This window comes from Chanodichthys erythropterus, chromosome 21 (assembly GCF_024489055.1).
Source record: "Chanodichthys erythropterus isolate Z2021 chromosome 21, ASM2448905v1, whole genome shotgun sequence".
NCBI lineage: Eukaryota > Metazoa > Chordata > Actinopteri > Cypriniformes > Xenocyprididae > Chanodichthys > Chanodichthys erythropterus.
The window spans coordinates 36,220,273-36,240,640 of NC_090241.1; the positions used below are offsets into that span (position 1 = coordinate 36,220,273).

The following is a 20,368-nucleotide window of genomic DNA, read 5'->3' on the forward strand; positions in this document are numbered from 1 at the left end:
GCAATTTGCATGTGCACAAAATAAAAATGATGCCTATGATGTATAAAGACGATGCTAAAATGACTGTATGTTCACGTGCATCCAAATACTACACTGTATTCAACAAATGCATATAAAATGCACATGTTTTGGTTTATAGTTTTGGAAATAATTCACAGACATTAATTCTTCTCAGGCTCAAAGCACAGAAAAAAAAACAAAAAACAATATCCCCAAATGCAATTGTGCAAGTCTTGTAAGTTTTGTAAGTCTAAGTAGTTACACTTGACTGTTCGGTTTTTGGCTCAAACTTGAACTTCATGTGTGTGCATTTCTGTGTGTGTGTGTGTGTGTGTTTGTGTGTGTGTGGGTGGGTGGGTGGGAGGTTATGGTGGGTGTGAAGTGTGGCCCTATGTGGACATACAGAGGCTCTGAGTTCATCATGTGACCCTCAGAGAACCACAAAACCACCACAGACAGAGTTACAGTCAGACAACAGGGGGCGCTACAGAAAGCCCTGATCCAACACCTAGTGAGCTGAGTGGAAAAAACAATCCAATATGGTGGCTGCGTCAATAGAAATATTGATTATACCTATTTTTTATAATAAGAATCAATATTTTATAGTTGGGTTATTTTACATAGTATTTGTGATTTTGAGTCATCAGTTTAGCAACTCATTTGAGTTGAATCACTGTTTGTATGAGTAACCCATCACTAGTTTCATTTGAGTTAGGATACTGAAGACTAAAGCAAACACTAAATGCATTAATGTAAAGTTAAAATGTATTCTTCCTTGGTGTGCACAGGCCTCAAGGCCAGAAATGTGCTAAAAAAGTGTGATCGCAAACAGTAACTAAGCAAGCTCGATTTCAAGTCATTATGTGCACAAGTAATTCTCACTGTTGCCACAAGGGACGCTATAGCAATCATTTTGGCATTGCATACACTCCTAAAAATAAAGGCTCTATGAGGGCTTTCGCACCGGAGGAACCTTAGCTCCTAAAACTAATGGTGGAGTACCTGCTTTTTGGTGTGTTAGTTCTAAGAAGGCCTTTTTGAGGAAACTAAATTAGTTAAATTAAGTGTACATTAATTGGATGAACGCATGTGAAACACTGGCACTAAAAAGCCATGTAAACACAGTTTATAGACTCTATATTTACTCCACAAACATGGAGAACAGCGACAGATGGACCGACGCTGAAGTCAAGGCACTTCTCAGCCTTTATGTTATGGAGGAAATTCAATGCGACTTTGAAGGAACCAAATGAAACATGATTATATATTTCTGCTCAGGCTCTGATTGAGCCCTTCAAAATAAGAGTCCACTGCTCCTTTAAAATTAAAGTCCCGCACACCAACCAGAGCAGCATGTTCTTAAGTGTATAGCCCTATGAAATCCGTTTTATTTTTTCCCAAATTCTGTTTAATTTTTTTCCAAATTCTGTTTTTTCCATTTTAATTAGTTTGGACTCAATTTTATTGGTTTAAAAAGCATGTTTAATTAATTGAAATTGTGAAACTTATACAATTTAACAACAATTTATTAAAAGTTTAACCAAAAATAATACATTTTACGGCACTATGAATACGTTTTATATTTTTTCCTCAAATTTCATTTGATTTTTACCAAATTCTGTGTTTGTGTCTGTTTTAAGTTCCATTTTAATGGTTTAATTAAATTTTAATAATCATGTCTAATTAATCGAATTCATAGAAACAACAAAATATATTGTTATTATTTTTTTTAAATCATTTGAAATATTTTTTCAGAAATTCTCTGTTGTGTATTTAAATTTTTCTGGCATAAAACATTAATTTAATTCATCTTTTAATCATATGAAATTTAACAAACATTTTTGTCAAAGAAAATTCTGCACAGAGCTTTCCTGTTAAAATTAAAACATGGAAGAAAAATTGTGATTATTCCTTTAAAAAATAAAGTTTTAATAATAATCTATTATTATTAGTGTTAGTATTATTACTTTGAGAAGTAGCTAAATTCTGCTGTTCAATAGTAATATATTTCTTCAAGTTAAAGCGAACTTTTATTTTGACGGGTTGCCGTGAAGACCTTTGAGTTTCTGTGTGTTTATGATATATAATAATAGTTTTTCTCAAAATGACAAATTCCGCATTATACAGTAAATTCCATTATTTTATGACTGGATTCCGCGATTCCGTCCGCGTTTACTGCATCACGGAAAGTGACAACTTTAAACTTTCAACTGGCGGTGCGAATGAAACCAGGAAAACGTCCCTAGGGGAACATTTAGTTTTCGGGGGACTGCCCTGGTGGTTCCTGTTCCTATATCTAAGTTCATATAAGCACCTGGTGCAAAAGCCCCTTACGTTCTCATGAAGAACCCTTATCATGGAACGCTTCTTTAGATTATTAAAATGTTCTTTACACTAAGGTTCAGAATGCTGTGAAAAGCCCCTTTCAGAAACTTTATTTTTAAGAGTGTAGACGATGTTTCTGGCAGTGGCATCTCACTAGGGTTTGGATCAGAGCTGGAGAGGGAGATGAAGGTACGGAGCGTCGGGTCTCACCCCTGAAGAGGGCAGTCTTTTCTCCTCAGGGTTGGGCCTCACGGGTAATGCGCCGTACAGCCTAACACCTCGATCTCCTACACTGTATCTGCTCTGTAGAGATGAAGAAAAGAGGAGAGCAAGAGAGAAAAGAGGGAGGAGACAGAGAGGAGAGAAGAACAGAGGGCAACGGACCCAACTTAGAAGTGTACAAGAGACAAAAAATGACAAACAACCAATAAGAGCTTCACAAATCAAAACAGCATCAATAGTGAACAGGATTTTCCCTCACTGACATGTGACTATGGGTGTTGACTCTTTTTCGACCCTCTTTCAGTGGGACTTTTTCACCTGTTTTATCATCAGTGGGTGTAAATGTGCACCTTAACTTAAAAACTTAGTGTTTGATCACATGACTATCAGCACTAGGACTAGTGATGTTTGACTTAAATGCCACTAATAACATATTGTGCTCAGCAGGAATAATGACATGAACTGATTTCAGTCAGTCATTCTGGCCTCTGTATCAGTGTGTGTGTGTGTGTGTGTGTGAGATCTCCTCTGTCCCACTCTGTGTGTAAGGCTTGTTTGAGGAAACGCTCCCGGCAGGAGTTTTGGCAGTCTAGTTTTGGGAATCAGAGCAATCCAACATCTAATGATTCACACAAGAGAGTGTGCCAAACACACACTCACACACTCACACACACACACACACACACAGACATATGAATGTAGTGTACTTGTAGTGCACACCGCTGTCTAGCAAATGACCTGAGAGAAATGGATGATGAAATACGGCCTCAGGCTCATTAACAAAATAACATGGTACATTTACATGGCAATACCACGGTATTCTTTAAAGTACCAAAGCACTTTTTTCTCTGGGGAAAAAAATTATATGTTGAGTTCAAAAATATCAATACAAACTTTCCTTCATGTACATTTTTTTCACAAAATCAGAATACAGATTTTTTAAATTTTATATATATATATATATATATATATATATATATATATATATATATATATATATATATATATATATATATATATAGGGTGAATTCAAGTTGATTGGGACACTTTTTCCCAGTCAGTTAAATGGCAAAAATCATCCAAATCAACCTGAAGTCAACATATATATATATATATATATATATATATATATATATATATATATATATATATATATATATATATATATATATATATATATGTGTGTATAAAATAGTGTTCAAAATGTATAATTTAACTTCCAATCTGCAAAAGGTGGATAAATACTAATTATGGAACAATGTTAAATGCTTATAAAACACAAGTTTATAAATTAATAAGCTTTTTCACAAAATCTGTAATTTTTTGTCATTCTTTGAATGTAGTAAAACACCCCACTGTAAACCCTAACACTCAAAATACTTGGTTTGAGTTGGACAAACTTAAATTAAACAAATTATTTCAGTTAAATCAACTGTTATGAGTATTTACAACTTTCTTTTGAGTTCACAGCACTGACATATTTCAAGTAAACTAAACTGTTTCATTGTTTTGAGCTGTATGAACTCATTTCTTTTAAATTTAGACTACCTTTTCTGAATTAGTTTGTTAAAGCTAGCAAAATATTAGATAACCTGATAATTTTAAATTAAAATGCATAAATTAGTGTACTCAAATATTTCAAGGTAAGAGCAATAAAAATGTATGAGTAAGAAATAAAAAGTCTCTCATTCAACTTTTTTTTGAGTTCTGCCAACTTATTAGGGTTTACAGTGAAGTAAATAAATTTGATTTGCAAGAACTTAAAATAAAAAAAATAATTAACTTAAACTTTTATGTTAATTGCAATCAAAATGCATGAGTTAGCCAACTCAGTACTTCAAGTTAGATGCTATTAACATGCATGTGTACTACAAACTTAAAAATGGATAGTTCTGCTTACTTAAAATTGGGAACATCATAACTCAAAAAAATTTGATGTGAAGTGATTACCTCAAGTTTTTTTTAGTCAGCCCAACTTATTCAGGTTTACAGTGCACAGATGCACATAATTCTAACCTTGATATCAGGATTAGGCATTAAGCAGCTGAGAATTGAACAGATAGTTGCTCAGAGGAAGAGAGGAATCATGTCTTTGATTGATTAAGGGATAATATAAGACCTAACAAAAGGTTATCGAAAGTAAAAAATGCTACAAAATCATATTTTGTGAGAAAGTATGATGTGCTAGAGCAAAACAGGCACTACTATTGGAATCAGCTCACCAAAATTAGTAGAAACAAGTATTCATCTTACATACAAAAAAAGTATGATAAATCTCAAAGTACCACAGTAATACCATCACTGATCACGGTACTGTCAATCTCTTCTAAGTTTGATGTCAAATCTTTCCTCACACTAATATATGACAATCAGTTCCTCTTAGGCACTCTTCAAAACGCAAGCAAACCCACACGTGAAGTGATTGGGCTGAGCGCTGGATGATTCTGCATATCACTGTAAATCAGGAAGTGTCGTATGACTAACAATATGCTGTCAAGTAAATCCAAAGTGCTGTATTTAGTGCAGTGAGAATGTCCCTCATCAGATGTGGCAGCTCGGTCCGGCCGCGATGACTGCGCCACTAATCGCTCAGACAGATTGAAAGGATTGTGGGATGTTGTCATCTATGTTTCTTTCTTTATGTCTGATTTGTATTTCTCTCTCATCATCGCTGCAGCTAAACTTAGACACACAACAGGGGTTTTCTGCACCTCGTGCCTTCCTGTTAACCGCCGCACGTGTCCGTAATCGATGTGCCCTTTACTGCAAACTTTACTGTAACCCGTGGGTGACTTGATGGGACATTTCTGAATGTCTTGAACCAGACAGCTACCAGAATGATTGTGGTTATAAATCACTTGTTTGACTGGAAGTTGAGTTTAAAATAAAAGGCTCATGGATTAGAATCAGTAGATGACATGCAGTTTTGTATTCCTGTCAGCTTGAGATTAATACTAATACTGAACATGAAAGACACACACAAACATCACAAAACATTTGATATGAAACCCAAAAATTTACTGAAGAAGCATGAAACATTTAACTCAATGTGTCTCAATGAATCAAATAAGACTACTTTTGAAAGAAGTCTCTAATGCTCACCAAGGCTGCATTTATTTGATCAAAAATACAGAAAAAACTGTAAAATTGTGAAATATTATTACAATTTAAAATAATGGTTTTCTATTTTAATATACTTTAAAGTATAATTTATTTCTGTAATGCAAAGCTGAATTTTTCAAAGCATCATTACTCCAGTCTTCAGTGTCACATGATCCTTCGGAAATCATTCTAATATGATGATTTGATGTTATTATTCACTGATGAATAAAAGGGTAAAAAGAAAAGGATTTATTCAAAATAGAAATATTTTCTAACAATATAAGTGTTTACTAGCACTTTTTAACACACCCTTGCTGAATAAAAGTATTCATTTTTCAACAAAAAAAAAGGATAAAATTACTGACCCTAAACTTTAGAACAGATAGTGTAGCTATGTTGTTACAAAATATTACTTTTTTTTTACTTTTTATTCATTAAGGAATAATAACTGAGTATCAGCATATTAGAATGATCTCTGAAGGATCATGTGATACTGAAGACTGGAGTAATGATGCTGAAAATTCAGCTTTGCATCACAAAAGTAAATTATTTTTTAAAAATATATCAAAACAGAAACCCATTATTTTAAATTGTAATAATATTTCACAATATTACAGATTTTTCTGTATTTTTAATCAAATAAATGCACGCTTGATGACCATAAGAGTCTTCTATTAAAAACATAAAAAATAGTGTCCAATGTGTCCAAACTTCTGGCTAGTACTATAAGTATTGAATAAACCAGCAGAAGACATTTAAAAACAAACAAACAGGACAAAATATGCATCAAAAAGAAACTCAAAGCACCAGCTGCGACATGCAAATGTTCCCTAAACCGCAAGACCATTACTGCAGTTTGAATATTGGATATTATTACAATGCAAATTGCATAGGGCCAGAGATTAACTTGCAATTATGGCCTGAAAAGCATCTAGACCGGTGGAATGAATCTATTTCAGGGCCGTCAACTGTAGGGATGTACTTAGTAATATTAAATATAGTATAAAATACTAGGTGGTGTGGCTGCGTACTAAGTGTGTGTGTTTAAGTGATCGTGCCAAACATTTAACTCTTGCTCGGTAAGAGTGCGATAAATTAACTCGACCAGCAGGAGTATAAATGTCGACCTGCGGTGAAACTCAATACTTAAAGGAACTGTTCATCCAAACATGAAGATCCTCAGTGTTATTTTTGCCGTGAAACTTCCGAGGAACGTTCATGGTGCTTTAGCAGTTCATAGTGATCACATCTGTCTGGCTGGAAACAATATATTTTAGTTTCAGTGTATGGAAAAGATCAGTAAATGATGAGTAAATGAGGGTTTGTGGGTGAACTTGTCATTGTCCAGTAACAGACGTGTTTTTCTGTCTGTGAGTCATAAAACATAATCAAAACAAACTAATATAAAAGAGGGCGACCGTTTATAAACAAGACAAAACGGATCCGACTCTGGCTGTCTTTCTCTTTGGAGTGATCGTTAGATTTCTCGTTAGTCGCTCACAGATTCTGTCTCATTATGCAAATAGGGGGAATTGTTTTTCGGGTTGTGTGTGTGTGTTTAATTAGGATAACAGAAAAATGGATGGGGTGCTGCTGAAGAGAACACACACACACACACACACACACACACACTCAGGTCATTAACAGGATCTACCAAATTTCTTCACATTTTCTGTGCTTATTTTGTGGGAAAATCTGCATAATTCTACAGAATGAAATCAAATAATAGAGTTGAGTATGTATGGCACTCTTATACATAATCAAAACAAATATAATACTTCATAAACCTTTACTTGATCAGTCAACACTTACTAATCTAATCGTGAATCACAGATAAACCACTTAAATTAACAGATTAAACTATTTCACATGAACCCAAAGTTGCATTTTTAGAGCTGCATTAAAAATGATGAACTGAACTGCGGTTTTGTCGTTTCTACAGCTGAATAAACCCCTACACACAGACTGCATTATTTCTGTAAGACGGCGATGCTTATCTGTGACATTTAGCTACTTAAAACTAATCTAAAGTGAACGAGTGATCCGACCGATGGCTTTTATTTCTCTCTGACGTCGCATCACAGCTCAAATCTCTAAAGCACACAATGTTCCCACTGGCCTTTACATCGAAAATATCTTGCTGGAAGCTGTCCAGTTAATAACTGTGTTTGTACAATCAACATATTGTTTTGGCCATGTGAAGATGAATGACCTGTTTAAACGAGAGAGAGAGAGAGAGAGACAGAGTGTTGTTGATCGGATGAGTAGAAATGGAAATAAGCTGCTGTGAATATTTACAGATGTTATAATATAAATATTCTAGCAGATTTTTACATTTGCTGGAGAAAATATGAGTGCTGTTTAACCATGCAAGGATTTTGTGATTGGCCAGGGCGTTACTATGCAGTTGCTAAGGTGTTCACATTGGTTTTTACAGCATTTTCTGGCTGATTCCGGGTGTTACTATACAGTTTCTGTGGAGAGCAATAATGATGACTGACAAACACCACTGAAAAAAGCAATAAAAGGCATGATTTAAGTATGCAGTGAATCGCACGTGCATATTATCGTACATGGTTCAGCATTTCTTTCTGTGGCTGTCAAACTCACAGTCAGAGTGAAAACAACAGAGGCCAATCACGTTACTTTCATTTCAAATGCATTACTATACAACACTCAGAGCAGCCAATCAGAGGCGGGTTTCTCTTCTCACCCGCCAGTGCAGCTGTAAAGGTGATGCTGACTGGATCATATGATTCAAACTGAAAACACATTCTGACTGTCAATCATTCTTTTGCCTTTACATAATCACAGGGATGCTTACAAAAATTCTTATGAGTAAAAACGTGCACAGAATTTAAATGCAATGATGCCTACATGAAAGAAGAATCACAAACGAGATCTCTTTAACATCTCAGTTGTTTCTCACAGACAGCAGAGAGATAAAATGAGGACTTTTTCTGACACCCCCTATTTCTCAGATTGTTTGGTATGGTAGTGGATATGACAATGTTGATATGCAGCTGCTGCTGCTGTTTTTCTGCTGCTGTTGGTTATTGCTGCTGTTGTTGTTGCAGCTGTTATTATTTCTGCTGCTTCTGCTGTTATTTCTGATGCTGTAGGTTAATGCTGCTGCTATTACTGCTGATGCTGCTGCTGTTTTTATTGCTGTTGCTGCAAAGCAAGTACAACACTCTGTCTCTCTCTGTCTGTCTGTATGTCTCTCTCGTTTAATAAGGTCATTCATCTTCACATGGCCAAAACAATATGTTGATTGTACAAACACAGTTATTAACTGGACAGCTTCCAGCAAGTATTTCTGCTGCTACTGGTTATTGTTTCTGCTGCTATAGCTGCTATTTCTGCTGCTGCTGCTGCTGCTATTTTTCTGCTGCTGTTTGTTATTGTTTCTGCTGCTGCTGTTGGTTATTGCTACTGTTGCTGTTATTGTTGTTGTTTTTGTTATTGTTGTTGCTTGTGTTATTTCTGCTGCTGTTGATTATTGTTTCTGCTGCTGTTGCTGCTATTTCTGCTGCTGTTATTGTTGTTGCTGCTTTATTGTTGCTGCTGCTGTTATTTCTGCTGCTGCTTCTGTTATTGCTTCTGTTGCTGCTATTTTTCTGCTGCTGTTGCTGTTATTGTTGTTGCTGCTGTTATTTCTGCTGCTGTTGGTTATTTTTTCTGCTGCTGTTATTGTTGTTACTGCTTTATTGTTGCTGCTGCTGTTATTTCTGCTGCTGTTGGTTATTGCTGCTGCTGTTATTGTTGCTCCTTTTGTTATTGTTGTTGCTGCTGTTATTTCTGCTGCTGCTTCTGTTATTGCTTCTGCTGCTGCTATTTTTCTGCTGCTGTTGGTTATTGTTTCTGCTGCTATTGCTGTTATTGTTGCTGCTGCTGTTATTTCTGCTGCTGTTGGTTATTGCTGCTGCTGTTATTGTTGCTCCTTTTGTTATTGTTGTTGCTGTTGTTATTTCTGCTGCTGTTGGTTATTGTTTCTGCTGCTATAGCTGCTATTTCTGCTGTTGCTGCTGCTGTTGGTTATTGCTGCTGCTGCTGCTGCTGCTATTTTTCTGCTGCTGCTGTTATTGTTGCTCCTTTTGTTGTTGTTGCTGCTGCTGTTATTTCTGCTGCTGCTTCTGTTATTGCTTCTGCTGCTGCTATTTTTCTGCTGCTGTTTGTTATTGTTTCTGCTGCTATTGCTGTTATTGTTGCTGCTGCTGTTATTTCTGCTGCTGTTGGTTATTGCTGCTGCTGTTATTGTTGCTCCTTTTGTTATTGTTGTTGCTGTTGTTATTTCTGCTGCTGTTGGTTATTGTTTCTGCTGCTGTTATTGTTGTTACTGCTTTATTGTTGCTGCTGCTGTTATTTCTGCTGCTGTTGGTTATTGCTGCTGCTGTTATTGTTGCTCCTTTTGTTATTGTTGTTGCTGCTGTTATTTCTGCTGCTGCTTCTGTTATTGCTTCTGCTGCTGCTATTTTTCTGCTGCTGTTGGTTATTGTTTCTGCTGCTATTGCTGTTATTGTTGCTGCTGCTGTTATTTCTGCTGCTGTTGGTTATTGCTGCTGCTGTTATTGTTGCTCCTTTTGTTATTGTTGTTGCTGTTGTTATTTCTGCTGCTGTTGGTTATTGTTTCTGCTGCTGTTATTGTTGTTACTGCTTTATTGTTGCTGCTGCTGTTATTTCTGCTGCTGTTGGTTATTGCTGCTGCTGTTATTGTTGCTCCTTTTGTTATTGTTGTTGCTGCTGTTATTTCTGCTGCTGCTTCTGTTATTGCTTCTGCTGCTGCTATTTTTCTGCTGCTGTTGGTTATTGTTTCTGCTGCTATTGCTGTTATTGTTGCTGCTGCTGTTATTTCTGCTGCTGTTGGTTATTGCTGCTGCTGTTATTGTTGCTCCTTTTGTTATTGTTGTTGCTGTTGTTATTTCTGCTGCTGTTGGTTATTGTTTCTGCTGCTATAGCTGCTATTTCTGCTGTTGCTGCTGCTGTTGGTTATTGCTGCTGCTGCTGCTGCTGCTATTTTTCTGCTGCTGCTGTTATTGTTGCTCCTTTTGTTGTTGTTGCTGCTGCTGTTATTTCTGCTGCTGCTTCTGTTATTGCTTCTGCTGCTGCTATTTTTCTGCTGCTGTTTGTTATTGTTTCTGCTGCTATTGCTGTTATTGTTGTTGCTGCTGTTATTTCTGCTGCTGTTGGTTATTTTTCTGCTGCTGTTATTGTTGTTACTGCTTTATTGTTGCTGCTGCTGTTATTTCTGCTGCTGTTGGTTATTGCTGCTGCTGCTGCTATTTTTCTGCTGCTGTTGGTTATTGTTTCTGCTGCTATTGCTGTTATTGTTGCTGCTGCTGTTATTTCTGCTGCTGTTGGTTATTGCTGCTGCTGTTATTGTTGCTCCTTTTGTTATTGTTGTTGCTGCTGTTATTTCTGCTGCTGTTGGTTATTGTTTCTGCTGCTATAGCTGCTATTTCTGCTGTTGCTGCTGCTGTTGGTTATTGCTGCTGCTGCTGCTATTTTTCTGCTGCTGTTGGTTATTGCTGCTGCTGTTATTGTTGCTCCTTTTGTTGTTGTTGTTGATGCCGCTGTTATTTCTGCTGCTGTTGGTTATTGTTTCTGCTGCTATAGCTGCTATTTCTGCTGCTGCTGCTGTTATTGTTATTGCTGTTGCTGTTTTATTGTTGCTGCTGCTGTTATTTCTGCTGCTGTTGTTAATGCTGCTGCTGCAGAGCAAGTACGAGACTTGCTACTGCCAATACATACACAACACACTGCCGTGAGCAAGTAAGACTTGCTGTTGTACAATATAGCATACATGAATTACCTGTAGCAGATGTATAAAGGTGGAGCTGAGGAAAATGGAGGGTTTCTGAAAGCGTGCTGCAACTGCAAAAGCAAATGCTAACCAGTATTAGAAGGTTGAGCAGTGAGCTTATTGGCTACTAAAACAGCAGGAACCAATCAGCTGTGCCCTATAGAAAATGATGTGATTGCAAGCAGATTGAGTTAAGGACCTATCAACCTGCGCCATCTAGAGTTTCATGACAGAACTTTGTATTAAACTCACTTGTGTCTCCTCTAGAGTTCATCTCAGAAATGTTTCAAACTGTGCTCAAATATGGCAAGATATAGAAGTCTGCAAGATCTCAATATGAACTCAAACATTTCTCATCAAATGATCCAAGCTGCTCTCCACATTCATTTTAAAGAATTATTTGTCTCTCATTAGGAAATCTTAGGATAATCATCTGAGATAAAGTTGATATTTCAATGAAACATAATTACTAAGATGTCCTGAGCTCTGAAGGAGCAACATCTGAGCTATAAAATGTTCCTTTAATAATTGGACTGTAAGCTTGGCAACAGGTTTCTGTCGCTGAACCAATGGCAACGGAGCACCGTCAGGCTTCTCCGTTCCTCATCCTCTTTCTTTCCCGAGTATTTGGTGTTATGTCATCACTCCATACACAGTAATGACAAAAAAGAGGCCGCATTAAAATAATCTTCCGTTTGCAGGCCAGACAAAAGAAGGAAAGTGATTTCTTAACATGAAAGCAATCTACTTACAACCATCTGCTCGTCGTCTAAATCAAAAGTGCTGTTTCCAGAGAAAAGCCGTCCAAACACTCGCTGCCAAACACACATTTGAGACGTGATGTAGTTTGAAGAAGCCAAGTTGCAAAAACATTGTTCTCGCAAGTTAAGACAAACTCATTTGGATACTAACAGACAGACAACAGACCAGTGAAACTTATTATACTGAATTCAGTCCAAATCAGCACACGCTGTAAAAAATAATCATTTCAATTAGAAGTGAAAAGTGTTTTACAGTCTGTTGCCATACAAGAAGTATTAAACTTCAGTATGTGTGTGTGTGTGTGTGTGTGTGTGCTCTAGACAAGAGTGTGCTGCTACTTTACTACAGTACAGATGCAGGATTTTCACCTGCTGAATGATAAAACAGCTGGAAAAATCCCAGATCACAGAAACACTTAGGCCTATAATTAAACATAGCAACCACATTCCATCATACTAAAATCCCTCCTCCTTAGCAACCACATAGTAATGCCCTAGCAACCACCAAGAACAGCAAAGCAATGCCCTACCAACCACCAAAACACTTTAGCAACCACAAAGCACCACACTAAAAATCACTCAGATTTCCTCAGCAAGCATATAGCAATACCCTGGCAACCACCCAGAAAAGCCTAGCAACTGCAAAGCAATGCCATAGCAACCATCAAAACACTTTAGCAACCTCATAGCAGCACACACAAAAAAATCACTCAGATCTCCTTAGCAACCACATAGCAATGCCCTGGCAACCACCAAAACCATTTTACCTACCACATAGCAACACACTAAAGATCACTCAAATCTCCTTAGTAACCCCATAGCAATGCCGTGGCAACCACCCAGAACAGTCTTGCAATTGCAAAGCAACACCCTAGCAACCACAAACACAAATTAACAACCACATAGCAGAACACCAAAAACACTGACCTCCTTAGCAACGCCCTAGCAACCACACAGAACAGCATAACAACTGCAAATACCCTAGTAATCACCAAAACACTTCAGCAATCACATAGTCAAACATGAAAAAGCACTCAGTCATCCTTAGCAATGCCCTGGCAACCACACAGAACAGCCTAACAACCACAAATACCCTAGTAATCACCCAAACACTTTAGAAACCACATAGCAGAACACCAAAAATCACTCACACCTCCTTATGAACACCCTGGTAACCACACAGAACAGCCTAACAACTGCAAATGCCCTAGCAACCATATAGCAGAACACCAAAAATCCCTCACACCTCCTTAGCAATGCTCTGGCAACCACACAGAACTGCCTAGCAACTGTGAATGCCCTAGCAACCACCAAAACACTTTAGCAGAACACGAAAAATCACTCACACCTCCTTAGCAATGCCCTGGCAACCACACAGAACAGCCTAACAACTACAAATGCCCTAGCAACCACATAGCAGAACACCAAAAATCACTCACACCTCCTGAGCAATGCTCTGGCAACCACACAGAACTGCCTAGCAACTGTGAATGCCCTATCAACCAAAAAAACACTTTAGCAACCACATAGCAGAACACGAAAAATCACTCACACCTCCTTAGCAACGCCCTGGCAACCACACAGAACAGCCTAACAACTACAAATGCCCTAGCAACCACATAGCAGAACACCAAAAATCACTCACACCTCCTTAGCAACGCCCTTGTAACCACACAGAACAGCCTAACAACTGCAAATGCCCTAGCAACCATATAGCAGAACACCAAAAATCACTCACACCTCCTTAGCAACGCCCTGGCAACCACACAGAACAGCCAAATACCTTAGTAATCACCAAAACACTTTAGAAACCATATAGCTTAACACCAAAAATCACTCAGCCCTCCTTAGCAATGCCATGGCAACCACTTGGAACAGCCTAGCAACTGTGAATGCCCTAGCAACCACCAAAACCCTTTAGCAACCACATAGCAAAACACCAAAATTCACTCAGACCTCCTTAGAAACACCCTGGCAACCACACAGAACAGCCTACCAGCAACTGCGAATACCTTAGCAACCAACAAAACACTTTAGCAACCACATAGCAGAACATCAAAAATCACTCAGCAACTACATAGCAACGCCCTGGCAACCACACAGAACAGACAAGCAGTAAGTTTTACACTTTAAAACTGTAGTTTGAGTTCAAATGCGAGAAAGACAACTTCGTATTTGATAACTTCTGACTTTTAATTTGTCCTACAGCAGAAGAGATTACATTGAAAGCCTGTAAAGCAAAAATAGGTGAAATATATTTCCGTGCATGAATGTCTAATACCTTTCTAACATGTCAGACATTTATTGGTGTATCCAGGGCATTAGGTTGGCGACAGAGCTAGCGACAGTTTTAGCCGTGAGTACAAGACCTTCTGATCCTGCCATGTGTGTGTGTGTGTGTGTGTGTGTGTAATGATCTCATGGGGTTTATTTTCCACAGCAGATGTCTCGTGTTGAACAACACAGTAAATTGGCGTCCATGCTGACAGACAGATCAACATGTACTGAAAATATGAGAGACATGTAAACACACACTCAAACACACAAATACAAACATTATGATTTAATCTCAGGCAATTAAATAAGATTAAAACATAGGTTCAGATCGGGGCGAGTGTGCATACGCAGGTGTCATCCAATTAAAACTCATTTTAGCTCCTTGTATTCCATAAAGTTAATGTCAAACCAACACTGGAAAGGAAAATCAAAACCGAGATATCAGTTCTCTCCCAGACTAAACTGCATCTGAGACAAAATGTATGAAACATGAGCTCTCAGTGGTTGCCAAAGTAAGATTACGGTCATAAAAAGTTCAAATGTTTCATAAAAATGTCTTTTACCACCATATTCATATTAAGAGTTTATAATAAACTAAAACGCAACAGGTTTGGGTTTAGCAGCCAAATAATGTTCGATATGTGTCCGAGTGTGTGGCGCCTGAGAATTAATTCTCTAAAAATAAACCTTAACAGTTTCATCAGGAATAATGTCGAATCTGGCAGGCGTGTGTTTACTTTATGAGTAATGCAATTACATAAACTAATACCAGCACATTTCACAGTGTCTTTCCACAGAGCGCTGATCTGAGGTCAGTTTCTACTCCAACACTGATGATGCAGCTGCGACCGTATAGAAAAACACTGTGACTGACTGCAAATAAGTGACTTTTTAATTCTGCAATGTCTTCTTAAATGTTCGGCGGTGTGGGAGATCGTGTCTTCTGTATCTGCTGAAAAACATGATTCATGTTTTCTGCCCTGGAGTCTTTTGCACCACAGCAAACTGTTTGTGTGATACTGAAAGTGCATGCTAAGATATTGTGGTCAGCACAAAATAGTCGTTCTAACGGCATGAATTCAGGTCTGTCGGAGATGTGCAATAGATTATGTTACAATAGCACTCAAGAGCTCTGTTAGAAAACTAGTGAGCCGCATTGCTGCCTGCGGCCTACACAGACAGCTGCCTACTAAGGCTGCATCATAACTGAAATGCAACCTCATAGTATATATTATATATGCAACCCCATATATATATATATATATATATATATATATATACACCCTGCCCGGCCAAGAAGTCGCTGTTTGGTTTAAATAGGCAAATGCCTATTTAATATTCCAGGATGACAATGTCAAGATTCACCAGGATCAAATTGTGAAAGAATGGTTGAGAGGGAGCATAAAGAATCACTTTCACACATTAATTGGTACCTTAAATTCATTGAAAGTCTTTGGGATGTGCTGGAGGAGCACAGAGTGCTCACCTCTTGCATTGTCAATAGAAGATCTTGACCAAAAATTGATGCACCTCTTGATGGAAATAAATGTTGTTATTGTTCTTTCCATCAAAATTCCATCAGTTTTTGTTCAAGATCTTGTACTGACAATGCAAAAAGAGTGTAAAAAGCTACACAATCCATCAATTAGGGTTAGAAGGACTGTTGCCAAACATATAACGTTTTGAATTCTAAGGCAACATTGCATATGAGCATTATCACACTCGTAGCCGTGCAATATAACTGTATATCAGCACGCTGTGATTACCTACAGCTGAATCACAGCCATGCTGATAAACACCCATATCGCATGGCTACGAGTGTGATATTGCAATTATACAACAGTTTGATGGCACGGGTCTGTAAGTAAATAAGAAATAACAACAGAGTGTCTTTAAAACCCTACTTCCTTCCGCCACAGATTCAAATCTCAAGTTGATAGTTTGACCAAGGCTCTAAAACATCACTTTAGAACTACTATTACCTGAGCATTACCTGTGCTAATATAACATTCATTCTTCAGGTCGATGTCTATAATATTATACCCATTATAAAAATCGGAAAGCGATCTTTGTATTGGTGTAGGGAATTTTTCCATAACATACAGCGCTAAAACAACGTCCTTTGTTTACAAAAGTCCCTTTCAATTCAAAAGTCTTTTGCGACTGACTCATTCACTCGTAAAGTTTGCCGCCATCCAAAGGCGTATTTCCATAACTAATGGATCATTTCTCAATACCAAATACAACATATTATTAATATAAAATAATATTTATTGAACAACAATATTTGAATGAACAACAATAGCCATTATAAATGAGAATAAGAAATAAACGCAATTGTACAATTCAGTCAAACGTACAAAAGCAATGTTTTACAGGATGTAAGTTAAATCTAGCATTAATATTAAATTACTAAATTTAACATAGTCCAATTCGATTTGCTCAGAAACAAGTCATTTTATGTACCCAAAATGAATTATATCTCATGTTTAACCACTATAGCGGCAAATCCCCGAAGCACTGGCCGAGATGAAGCTGTTCTCGCTGACGGCCTGGAATTCGCATCTCTGAAAACGTCTAAACAAATTGTAAAATAGATGCTATGATTAAATATGAGTCATATATTTCAGGTCTAATCAACTACATTTTTGCTCGGCTGCCATGACATTCGCTTCAAGCAGAGTGATACAAATGGTGAAAAGGTAAGAGTACTGTTATCACTAGAATATCGTATATTTATATATATAACTAGGTTCTGGAACACATGTAAAGATCTGCACAGTTATTAATGGCTTTGTGTTGTTTGAAGATGTGCTATATAGTGTGTAAAAGCGCTACTGTGGTACCACTCCATGAATAGTCATTAACATACACTTAGAGAATGGCTTGTGTGTGCGTGTGTGTGTGTGTGTGTGTCAGCACACAATACACAGATTGTCTTTATCTGACTGGGTGATATGAGCACTGAAATAAGCCCTGGTAATGCCTGACATTCCATTCATTGGAGGAGACTCTCGTGAACATGTCTATTCTGTTAATCTGCAGGGAATGTTATGAAGAAACACACACACGGCCCATTAATGTGAAATGGCTGTAAATGATACAACATGCGTTGGTTTGTGTTACAGGTAACAAAACCCTGGCAGCTGCTCTCTGGTCTCGCATCAGTGGCTACACACAGCAAACACTGGGAATGTGTGCAGACCAATCACATCACAAAAACACGATACAAATGTTACATATATTCCTCAATCTATAAGACAGGATCAAAACAGTTCTATGGAAATGTAAGCAAGGTAATGCCATAGTATAATATGGTAATAATCCCATGGTATTTATCAAAGTACTACGGTATTGGGATATCTGATATATATCTGATACTAGATATTTACATTTGGACAAGATTAGAAACGTATTTACTGTATATAAAGTAACTAAAAAGTCATTATTGTAGGTGCTGTAACTATAGTCACCATTTCTTCACTAGTTAATTTTAATTAGTCCTACCTAAAAAAAATATGTAATTTTAAATATTTTCAGATTTTATGCTTTAATTATATAATAACTGCATTATTAATTTACTAACAGGCATTTAAAGCAATTTAATAAAGAAGATTTAAATGTTTCCTAAAGGTATGCATGTGTTATACTGACAGATGCATCTATATCGCTGTGAAATGTTTAGCCTTGAAGGAAAGTCCGAAAGGAAAGTGGTCTTGAATATCAGAATACAGGCAGCACTCTAATCTGGTTCAGGTCCATCTTGCTCCGGCGATAAGCTTTGCCAATATGGTATCCGTTTCTGCTTGTTTCCTTGGCCGGTTGCCCAGCATCCATTGTTTTCCCTCCATATCCCACCCTGCACTCATTTACTGCTCCCTCCTTCCCTGTTTGTTCACCGCAGCAACCGTCCTGTGCCCTGATTGGCCGGGATATCTGGCAGCTCAATTAACCGGTAATGTAGTGTTTACCTTTCAAACCACTGAAGAGGAAGTCCTGATGGCAACACACACACACACACACACACACATACATATAAACACACACATACACACACACACATAGACTCACACACAAACATATGTAATGGGTTTGTGTGTCACTTGGTGCAAAGGTGAATCTCACAAAACCTGTCTAAATGTCCATGTCCAGGTCACATCTTACTCCAAAATTAAAAGAAAGTAAGAATAAAAAATGTTTGAAGAAAATTTTCTCAAAAATTATATATATTGGAAAACACATATAAAGAAAAATGAGAAATGTAGAAAAGAATGTAGAAAAGGGGTGTTTTGAAATAATATATATATATATATATATATATATATATATATATATATATATATATATATATATATATATATATGACAATTTAAAAATATATAATACATATTTTTGAAATAAATATATATATATATATATATATATATATATATATATATATATATATATATATATATATATTTATATATATATATATATATACATTTATTACGTGTAATACATTTACTGGTTTATTACATTTAAATATATATATAAATATAAGATATAAGACCATTTAAAAAATGTAATAAATATTACTATATATATATATATATATATATATATATATATATATATATATATATATATAGATAGATAGATAGATAGATAGATAGATAGATAGATAGATAGATAGATAGATATACACAAAAATGTAATGTAATAAATTTAATAAATATTTCAATTTTTACATTTTCCATATATATATATATATATATATATATATATATATATATATATATATATATATATATATATATATATATATTGTAAAAATCAATTACAAGTTTGCAAGGAAAAAAAAAAGAAATTGTAAAAAAAAAAAATTAAAATATATAAACACAAACACACACATACACATATAATTTTTTTGCTTAATATATGCTGATTTAAGCAAAACAACAACCACATTGTATTACAGAAGTTTTTACCACAATGTGATTCATTGTCATGAATATTGAATATTTGAATATATGAAAATTTGGTCCTAAAACAAACTTACTTCAGGCCTATATGATTGTATTTATTTATTCATTTATTATTATTTGTATTATTTTGAGGTGAGGTATGACCTGGACGTGTTTCCGCACATTCCGCATTCGTTTCTAGTGACGTCCCATGTAGGTGTTGAACCACATGTCATTTATGAATATTTCTGATACAAATCAGTGAAAAGCCCCCAGGCTGATGTTTTATCTACACATGCCATATGCAAAGCTAGAAATTAAGTAAACAATGTAGTAGAGGTGCATGGTTTTTGAGAAGAGAGTCTGACGGAGCTCAGAGTCACATCCAGGCGTCTTGTAGGAAAGAGAAAGCGGGCGTCCGGGAGCCGAGAGAGCGAGCGAGGGACTCCTTCATTCAGCGGTTGCCAGTTGTATAATGAGAGTGTCAGTGTTGGTTAGCGTGTCTGTCGACTGCTCGCTCTCTCCGGCTGTAGACAGCCCTCATTAGCCCAGTAATGGCATGCCGTAGGCCCTTTCACCACAGAAAGGTAAAGAGAGAGAGACACACACGGACGGCAGATTTTACAGTAAAATGAAGTCCTGCGGCAGGACGGGAGGAGAGAGAGACGATATAAAGGCCAGCGAGACAGATGTCTGTGGCTGTCCGCCCCGGGGGACGCCGTCGCTACAGTCTATTAGCACATAATAAGATCAGCGGCAACATGACAGAATTACACCCGCCCACAAATTAAAAACCAACAAACTGCTGTGTAAATGAATTAACAGCCGCGCGCGATTGCATCTTTTAAGTGTTTACACAAATGACGTGATTACACCCGTTAGTCACATCGGTTACTGGTTCAGCGCTCGGTCAGAAGAGCTGACTGCGTCGG

At 36.9% G+C, this 20,368-nt stretch overlaps 1 protein-coding gene across 10 annotated transcripts in view; it reads right to left on the reverse strand.

The window, feature by feature from the left end:
- Nucleotides 1-20,368, reverse strand: part of tox2 (TOX high mobility group box family member 2) — a 187,821-nt gene that overhangs the window by 85,276 nt on the left and 82,177 nt on the right. For 5 of the 10 annotated variants that reach the window (XM_067373447.1, XM_067373446.1, XM_067373444.1 and 2 more), the window contains one exon: nt 2,536-2,628. The exons of 4 other annotated variants lie outside the window; for them this stretch is intronic. In XM_067373447.1, coding sequence (XP_067229548.1) covers nt 2,536-2,628 — 93 coding nt within the window. Of the gene's footprint in view, nt 1-2,535; nt 2,629-14,494; nt 14,817-20,368 lie in introns of those variants that run through there. One more of the 10 variants, XM_067373454.1, reaches the window with a different exon arrangement.